Here is a 9,274-nt window from a genome sequence, read left to right on the forward strand (position 1 = left end):
TCTACGCTATCCCAGCTGGAGGAGTCCCTGCCCTGAGGCTGAGAAATGATGCTGCCCTGGGGCCATCAGCTCTGGGGAAGGAAGGGCTGTACAAAGCTGGGCATGGGGGCCTGGAGGCCCTATGTACACTATGGCCTGGGCTGCCAGGCACTGTTGGGTTAAAACTACAGCAAGTGTCTGTTTTTGTCAGTATCTACATGGCTATACAGGGCGCTATGTGGCTATACATGTACACTTCATACATACGTACATACATATACATATCTATAGCTCATTAGGTTCATGGTAGAAAATTGCTAGGCCGGCCAACCCTGGCCCTGGCTCCAATTGGAGCTCCCCCTCCCCAACTCCATCAGACCCTTCCTCATGGGAAGAGGGAGGGGGCAGAGGTTGGGGTTAAGGTTGGTAGGGGATGGGATGCTCTTCAGCCTCTGGAGCTCAGGTCCCTCCGATCAGGGGCCACAGAAACCCACTAGTCTAAAACAAGGAAGGGGGGGTGCATCTTCTCAAGGAAACCCTTTCCCTTGGCCATTCCTACCCCCAGTCCCATCTGGCTCCCCAGGAAATATCTGACTTCCCCCCATCCCTCAGCACTCCCTCTGGGGCTCTCAGCCCTTCCCTCCCCCCTTTCCTCAAGTGGTAAAATAATCTATAAAAGCAAGTGAGCCCCAAATCTACAGCTCTAGGAATGCCTGGTGCTTTCCTGTCCTGGGCTGTTTTGTGAGTGTGTGTGTGTGTGTGTGTGTGTGTGTGTGTGTGTGTAGGGGGGTTTGTTATAATTATTATTGTTATTGTTATTTTCCTAATCACAGTTAAACCTGAAGAAAGAAAGAAGGGAAAAATAAAAGGTCAGGGGCAAGAATAAGAGCCCAAGTTCATAGGTTAGAAGGCAGTTTGGAGCGGACAGGTGGCTCTGGGGCACCCAACAGCCCTGTAGATTCTCGGCCCCGGGGGGCGGCAGTCAGGGAGGGTCCCCCCGTAGAGGCAGCTTCAGCCCCAAACAATGGTGGGGGTTGGGGCAAAGAACCTGAGGACGTCTGCCGAGGCAAGGTGACCCTCTGGGCCGGGCCTGTGCCAAAGGGCCTTCCGAGGGGTCCAAAACCCCCACCCCCGCCCCGGAAAGGCGGGAAGGCAGCCACGGACTCCCCTGAGGAGTGAGGGGAGCCCCGGAGCAGCGTCTGAGCCCCATCCTGAGGGAGGGCTGGTTGAGAGGCTGAGATGAGCTTGAGGTCCTGTGTGAGGCGGCCTGGGGCGAGAGGTGGGGTGCCCCGGCGCTGGGGGATCTGTGGTGGGGGGCTGGAGGCAGGGGGCAGAAGCAGGGAACTGTGGGAACCTGATGCCCGGGGTGGGGCACATTGAAAAGTTCTCCCTGGGCCTGGGCTCTGACTGGGAGGGCTGAGGCCTCTGGGTGTGAAGGCCATAGAGGACACCCCCCCAGAGGCCCCCATGGCAAATGGCAGCCTCTCTGGCTGCATTGGTGACGTCCCTAATGCACTTGGTGGGACAGAGGCTGGTGAAGAGGCTCCAGGGGGTTGAACCAGCTGACCCGTGCTAGAGGATGGGGAGCCCGAAGAGGTCGGAGGTGGCAAGAAATGTTCTAGGAGCCCCAGGCCCCCTGCAGCCCCAGCCAACGGCTGCACTTGGGTGCCTGGAGGGGACCGGGTGCGGCTGGGGAGTGGGGTGAGCAACGGGGAATCAGAGGAGGAGAGGGAGCCGCCCGAAGCCTTCTGGAAGTGGCCAAAGCCAGTGGCGGCCGGAGTGGTGGGCGCTGGTGAGGCGGTCTCAAGTGGGGAGCCACAGGCTCCTGGAGGTGGTGGTCCAGGCCCAGCAGGCGGAGAGCTAGCAGAAGAGAAGGGGCCTAGCCCTGCCGGGGCTGAGAAGCCAGCCAACTGCTGGATGTGGAAGGAGGACGAGGAGGGCGTATCCAGCTGGGATGGGGTGCTGGCCGGGGAGCCCAGTGCCGACGGGATCAGGGAGTGGAGACGTTTCAGGTGCCTTGGAGTCTGTCCAGGACCCAGTGAGCTTAGTCCAGAGCCGGCGCCAGTCGGGGGTCGGAAGATGGCGGCAGGGAGGCGGGGGTGGTGGGTGAGCGCGATGGCCACAGAGGTGGTAGCGGCAGCTGCCTGCAGGGGAGCCTGGATCAGGGGGGTCCAGATGACTGGAGTGGGTGTGGAGGCCGCGGCGGACTGGACGTGGTGTGCACAATGCGCCATTTCTCGGTCGTGTTGCACAATCTGTTGGATGATCTCATTCTCCTGGTAGTTAAAGACTCCTGAGTTGAGGTCGTGTTGGACTTTGTGTAGAAGGATGGAGTTTTTCTTGCCTAGAGGAAGTGAGAGGAGGGAAGGATGGATGATCAAAATCAATCAACAAGCATAGATCATGCATCCACTATGAGCCAGCTCCTGTGTCAGGGAGCTGGGTGTACAAAGGCCACAGTGACAGTCCTGCCCTTAGGAGTTGTCACTTGATTGGGTGAGACAGCATGGATGTGTAGGGCATACACAAAAGAGGAGCCGGGTGATCTGGGGGTGGAGCGGGAGAGAGCTGAGATTCAGAAAAGGATAAGAGGAATCTGGGACAAATGCTCCATGTCGGGAATTGGCAAAGCCAGGCTCTGGATGCCCTCCTAGCACATGACCCGAAGCAAGTCCTCACCTTTGTCTGAGTCTTAATCCTTCCCTCTATGAAAGGAGGAGAGTCTGTTGTGCCATCCCCACCCATAACAGGACTCCCTGACCCCCACCACTCACCAATGCGGTCCAACCGGTCCAAGGCCACAGTCTCAAACGCCCGACGCATCATGGGATATTCCTCCAGAACCTCATTGAAGTTGTCCACAGACAGGGAATACAGGCGGCAGTAGGTGTCAGCGCGGACGCTGGCCGTGCGCCGTCCTCGGGTCAGCAGGCATATCTCTACGGGGTAGAGACAAGACAAAAGATGATGGAGACGTGAGATGCGGCCCTAAGGCCTTGGGCTCGGGGGTGTGCATCCTTCAGCAGCTCCAGTTTGGGACAACCTTAAAATGAAGCCTTGGTTGTAGTTCTGGTTTTTAAGAACTCTGATCAATGCAATGACCAAGCAAATGACAATTGCTGGAGGGACTGAGGAAAAACAGGCACATCAGTGTACAGTTGGTGGAGTTGTGGATTAGTACAGTTTTCCCTGAAGGCAATTTGTAACTATGCCTAGAAAGTTATTAAATGGATGTCTCAAAGGGCTCAAAGAAAGAGGAAAATGATCCAGGTGTACAAAAATATTTATATTTGCTCTTTTGGAACTGGCAAAGACCTGGAATCTAAGGGGGTACACATCAACTGGGGACTGGATGAACAAATGATATGAATATATGAATTACATGAATTTGATGGAATACTATGGTGCTGTAAAAAATAATAAGGAAGATGATTTTAGAGAAACCTGGGAAGATTTGTATGAATTGATGCAGGGTGAAGTGAGCAGGACCAGGAGAACAATTTATATTATACCAACAACATTGTAAAGACAAATGACTTTGAAAGACTTAAGAACTCTGAGCAAAGCAATGATCAACTATGATTCCAGAGGACCCATAATGAAGCAGGCTGCCTGTCTCCTGAAGGACGATAGCTCAGGGTACAGAATGAGACATGTATTTTCAGTCATGGCCAATGCAGGAATTCTTTTTGGCTTGATGTATTTGTTACAAGAGTTATGCTTTTCTTTTCCTTATTCAGCGGGTAATGATGAAGTGGAAGGGAGAGAAAATTAATATTTGTTGATTGGAAAATGCAATTTAGTTAAAATATTCTTAAAATAGGAAGTGTTAGTATTAATACCATCTGACCCAGATGATCAGCACAGCCTTCCATTTCTGCTCTCTGGCCCTGCCTTAATGTGGCCCTTGCTACTCTGACTTTCCCCGTTCTGGGCTGCAGCTGAAATCCCAGTTGCCTGTTTCTCCCCACTCCACCCCCACCCCAAGAGTTATCAACCTCCAAGCCCATAGAGCACCTTCTAGTGGCCCAGAGAAGAGTGTAAAGGGGTTACTCTTCTAGCCCACGCCTTGGAAAGCTATAGCCCTACATTAGGGGTCAGGAAGGCAGAGACTAATCTTACCTCCAAAGTAGGAGCCATCTGCCAGCTTGGTTTCTTTGTTACCCTTGGTGAGGACGCTGACCACACCATGCTGAATGAAGTACATCTTTTTGCCTATGGTGCCTTCTCGGATGATGTAGTCACCTGGCTGGAAAACCTCGAAGCGCAGTTTTGTCAGCATTGAAGTCACAAAGTTGGGGTCTGCATTGGCAAACAGGGGCATCGAGGCCACCAGCTTCCGGCAGTTAAAGTTGATGATCTCCTGTTCAGTCAACCAGGGCAAAGGTGAGGAGAGAAGGGCAGGAATGGAGAAGGGTGGGACCAGTGAATTAAGGAATAAGTAGAGAATGGGTCGGGGCAACACCAGGAAAGATGAGGTAGAGGAAGATGAAAGAAAGGGGGAGGAAAAGGAAGAAGGAAATAATTAGGGTCCAGCGTGAAGGCAGAGTCTAATAATATTAGGGTTTCCTACCCTTCCCCCACCCCCATCTTTCTAGGCCCTGACGGAGGGCGTATGTAGGTGAGTGGGGGTCCTGCTCACCTCACGAAGTGGCTCACTCAGCTCTCCCAGGATGCTTTCCTCATCAAACATCTTGCCCTGGTAGCGGTGCTCATAATAGTCGTGGATGCGCTGCCGCGTGTCAGGGGGAAGTTTGTGGAAGGACATGTACTGTTCCACCTGCTTGTACTGGACAGGAGAGAGAAGGGGCAGAGGTCACAGGGTGGGCCAAGGGAGAGAAGGGAGAGGAAGCCCCCCCGCCCAGTGCTCTCCGGAGGAGCCCTGGTGCTGGAATTGTCCTATTCCCCATCCCCTGGGAGACAGATGAGAGGGTTGGGAACGAGACAAAGGCAGAGACAGAGAAATAGACAAAGACAGAGAGAAGAGGAGAGGAGAGAAGGGGAGAGAAGAGGAAAGAGGAGGAGAGGAGAGGAGGAAAAGAGAGGGGAGGGGAGGGAAGGAGAGCAGAAAGGAGAAGAGAAGAGGGGGAAAGAGAGGAAAGGGGAGGAGAGGAGAGGAGAGGAGAAGAGGAGAAAGGAGGGGAGGAGGGAGATACGGGATCAGAGGATGAGACGGGATATGAGGGGAGAGAAGGAGAGGGAGAGAAGAGGAGCACTTTGGTTTGTCCATTTGTAAGGGAAGAATAATTACGTAACCCTCCTCCCACGCTCTCCTCCCAAGCTATTATAAGGAGAGATAAGACGAGTGTATTCTAGTAGAAAGTATATGGTTCTTGAATCTAAGAACCTGGGTTTGAATCTCAGCTCTGCCATTTACCCTCCATGTGACTTTGAGCAAGTAACTTACCCTCCCCAGGCCTCAGTTCCCTCATCTGTAAAATGGGGAGGTTAGATCAGATGATCTCCTAAGATTCCCTTCCAGCTCTAAATCTATAATTGTATATAATATAATCTATAATCCCCTATGGCCTCTCTGGGCCTCAGTTTCTTCAACTGTAAAATGAGAGGGTTAAAACAGATGGGCTCAAATGTCCCTCCCCACTCCAAATTCTGTGATCAAACTCAAAAGTGGCATGGGTTGCCTCCTCAGGTAGTGAGCTCCCCGTCTCTTGGGGTTTCCAAGTGAATCCTGGATGACCATTTGTCAGAGATATTTTAGAGGGGATTCTTGTTCAGAGATGGGTTGGGCCAGGTGGCCTCAAGTTCCTTCTTCCTCCCTGACATCCTGGGAGATGAAGAAATAACCTGGTGCAGCACATTGTGCTCACGGAGTCTCCACCTGGTGGTAGAGCCTGGAGCCAGGCCTCCTCCAGCCAGGGAGAAGCTGTCCAATGTGGAGGACGGACAGCTCGGAAAAGCCCTGGCTTCAGGAAGCAGGGAGTGGGCAGGAGATGGGGCAAGGGGAGGCTGTGGGCAGGTCCTTGTCATTCCAGAGGTCGCCAGAGGCAGGCCAGAGCCTGACATGAGCCCCTGGATGTAATAACTGGACTCTGTGGCTGGATCCAGGGTAGGCAGGGGCTTTTAAGCTGGCAGGAACCTAAAAGCACATCTAGTCCAGCCCCATCATTTTGTAGATGAGGAAACTGAGGCCCAGGGAATAACCTGCCCAAGGACACACAGGTAGTAAGTAGCAGAGCTGGAATTCTAACCCAGATCCACTTCCTCCAAATCCAGAAAGCCAAAACTCTTTCAATGCTCTCATAAATTAGTCTCACTTTTATCTTCATTCCATCCAGGGTCAATATGTTCCCTCTGTAAAGCCCACCTTCTGCCTCAGGGCACCACAGAAGAGAAAGTAGGGAGGGTTCTTGTTTAGGTGAGGAGAACGTTAGTGGGACAGGGTAGTGATATGGTGGCAAGAGTAGAGAGTATGGCTATGGGGTCCCCTCCTGAGTCCTAACCCCGAGACCCGAGTTCAAATTCCAACACAGTCTTTTTATTTGTGTGCCCTTGAGCAAGTTATATCCTTTCTCTGAGTCTTGTTTTCCTCATTTGTAAAATAAGAGGACTGAACTCTAGATTCCTAATCTAATTGAGAGAATCAGAGCACCAGGACTCAGGAATGAAAGGGTGTCAGTGGTCGAGGGCCATCATGTTCCACCCAAGAGCAGGGAAGCCCAGGCCAAGGAAGACAGTAAGCAGACAAGAAAGAAAATGGCAACACCACTTGGGAGAGGATCCTTTGGTGTCCTTCCTCTTCACACATGCACCCAAGGCGAAGCCCCATAGATGCTCATAGGGCCATCGCACCCAGGACATTCTGATCCCAACATCAGACCAGGTCGCGAATGTGCGATCAGGGTCTGTTAACTACTAGTTTGCTTAATTAAGTAATTCACTCATTCCTTCATTTGTCAAGCATTGAATGGGTTAGGCACTGGGGATACAAACTCTGAAACTTTCACAGTCCCTGCCTTCAGGGAGCTTACATTCCCTTAAGGACAAGGAGGGAAATAATGAAAAATATGTGAGACAAAAGCAGAGTGTTTTTCAGGGAGTCGGGGTTGGACTGGAGAGGAGGCATCAGCAATCCTAGACCGATCTCTTGAAGGAGGTGGCATTGGAGCTGAGTCCAAGAGTTCTCTGAGGCAGACACGGGAGCTCGTTACACTAAGGCAGAACAAGGTGTAAAGCGAGGATCAAACATGACTGCTGGCCAGGAATGCATCAGGGAAGGTCATTTGGAACCAAGCTGTGAAGGGCTCTAAGGGCGAAGCAGAGGAATCTGTATTTTGTCTTAGAAGTCTGTCCCGACATAATACCCTCATTACTTCTTGCACGGTAGAATTAATTATGATCATTATAATAGCAACAAGCATTTTTGTTGCTGGCATCAGGAACATAGGTCATAAATTCAGAGTTAGAAGGGACATTGTAGCTCATCTACTCCAACCCATTTATTTTATAGCTGACAATGAGGCCAAGACAGGAGAGGTGACTTATCCAAGGTCACATAATGGTTGGTGCCCAATCCTGCCCTCCTCCCACCGCACCCATAATTGTGTACCAAAAATCCCAGCCTTCAGTGTTACAAGGCTCTTATTACTGAGATAAAAAGTCCCTGGCGATGTGACAGGGACTTTATCCCATCTAGTGGTCCTGCCTTCTATGTCCATTTAATGAGGAGTTGGTCCAGGCTAGACACAAGCAGAAAGAATTAGTGTCACATGTCTCGACTAACTTTTCTCTTCTGGGTTTGTCTGTGAGAACACAGTACATGTATGTATATAAACATGTATCATGTGAATGCTACGTAGATGTGTGTGTATTTGAGGGCTGTGTGTCTGTGTGTGAGGAAAGCAAGTGAGGCATATGTGGGGAAGATACGTCCCCACGTGTGTGGGTATAAACACCCTCCTTCACAGACAGCTGGCACCAGACTGTTTGCACTCTGGATGCCCACAGCTATGTGTTCTTAGAGCTAAGAAGGCCAAGGTCATGGGTATGAGCCACATTTGGGGTAAACGATGTCACACGGAGAAAAATTGTAATGCTGTTGGCCAGCCCCAGGTAGATCCCTGATCCTGACCAGAGAATGAACCCTGATTCCAGCCTCAGGCTGACCCAGTCCCCAACTGTAGCAGCAAAGCAGTCTGTAGCCCAGCCACATACTAACCCTAAATCCTCCAGGCAGCTGCATCCCTAGTTCTAATCCTAGACTGACCCCTAGCTAGGGGTGTGCTAGTGAATGTTTAACAATCAATACGGGAGGGAATTATTTACATCTTCATCACTTTCTTAATCGACAAAACAATGAACCAAGCCTCAATTGGTGTATTTGCTGTTTTCTGAGGCGTAAATGCTGACACTGAAAATTTAACAATCAGCTCTTAGAGTTGACTCCAGCACACCCCTGCCCCTAACAGTGACCACGGACTGAGCCTTGATCTCAACCCCATCTGATGGCTCTCTAACCCTGGGCAGAGAAGAGTCCTTAGACCTAATCTCATCTTGAGTCATAACTTTGCCCACAGCCTGACCGACCCCTTAGTTCTTTCACAGACTAACTCCAACAATTCCTCATCCTGGCCACAGATTGATTCCCTAATACCAATCACAGACTGACCTATTCCCTGGTGAGGTAATAAGTTGTTTCTTTTAACAGACACTTTACTGAAGGCTAGTTAGGGCCCTCTCCCTGCCCTCTTCTATAATCCTAATGGCCTGCACACTGTCAGACAATATGTGCACCCATTTCACAGATAGGTAGAATAGTGCTGAGGCTGGTCTGAACCAAGAGAAAGAAATACAGGGAGTTGGCGGTGGGGTGGGAGGGAGCAGAGAGCCTAGTTGGTCTCTGGTCATTTCCCAGTCCTCGTGGCCAGATGGGACAAAGGAGCTGGCACTATCTATTCCCTCGGGTCCCAGGAGCTGAACAAGTAACTGCCAAGGTGTTCAACCCAAGAGGTCTTGGAAAAATATATGGACAGTGAGAGGGTCAGTGCTGGGGGGCAGGTCCTAGGCTAAGTTGTACTGAGACAGCCAGTGGGCTTGGCACTGGGGCAGGTATGGGTCGGATCAGGCAGGAAGGTATTAAAAAAGAGAAGGGAAGGGAACAAGTATTTATATGGAGGCTACTATGTGCCGAGCACTAGGAGGAAAAGACCCAGAGGGCCTCTGTCCCTTACAAACCTCTTCTCTAGCCAAGGTCTGGAGGGCCTCCAGATCAACTCAGCGAGGGCCTATCAGATGACCCCGTCCTCAGCCCGCCGAGGGCCTAGCGGATGACCCCGTC

General features: G+C 51.3%; 1 protein-coding gene across 1 annotated transcript in view; it reads right to left on the minus strand.

Annotated features, from left to right (window-relative positions):
- Nucleotides 1-875: 875 nt before the first annotated feature.
- Nucleotides 876-9,274, minus strand: part of HCN4 (hyperpolarization activated cyclic nucleotide gated potassium channel 4) — a 122,098-nt gene continuing 113,699 nt past the window's right edge. Inside the window, exons 5-8 of the mRNA XM_027847413.1 lie at nt 4,622-4,768; nt 4,102-4,342; nt 2,754-2,918; nt 876-2,323 (exon numbers count right to left, since the gene is read on the minus strand). Of these exons, the coding sequence (XP_027703214.1) occupies nt 876-2,323; nt 2,754-2,918; nt 4,102-4,342; nt 4,622-4,768 (2,001 nt within the window). The remainder of the gene's footprint in view (nt 2,324-2,753; nt 2,919-4,101; nt 4,343-4,621; nt 4,769-9,274) is intronic.

Source organism: Vombatus ursinus, unplaced genomic scaffold (assembly GCF_900497805.2).
Source record: "Vombatus ursinus unplaced genomic scaffold, bare-nosed wombat genome assembly UNPS02015404.1, whole genome shotgun sequence".
In the NCBI taxonomy this organism is placed as follows: domain Eukaryota; kingdom Metazoa; phylum Chordata; class Mammalia; order Diprotodontia; family Vombatidae; genus Vombatus; species Vombatus ursinus.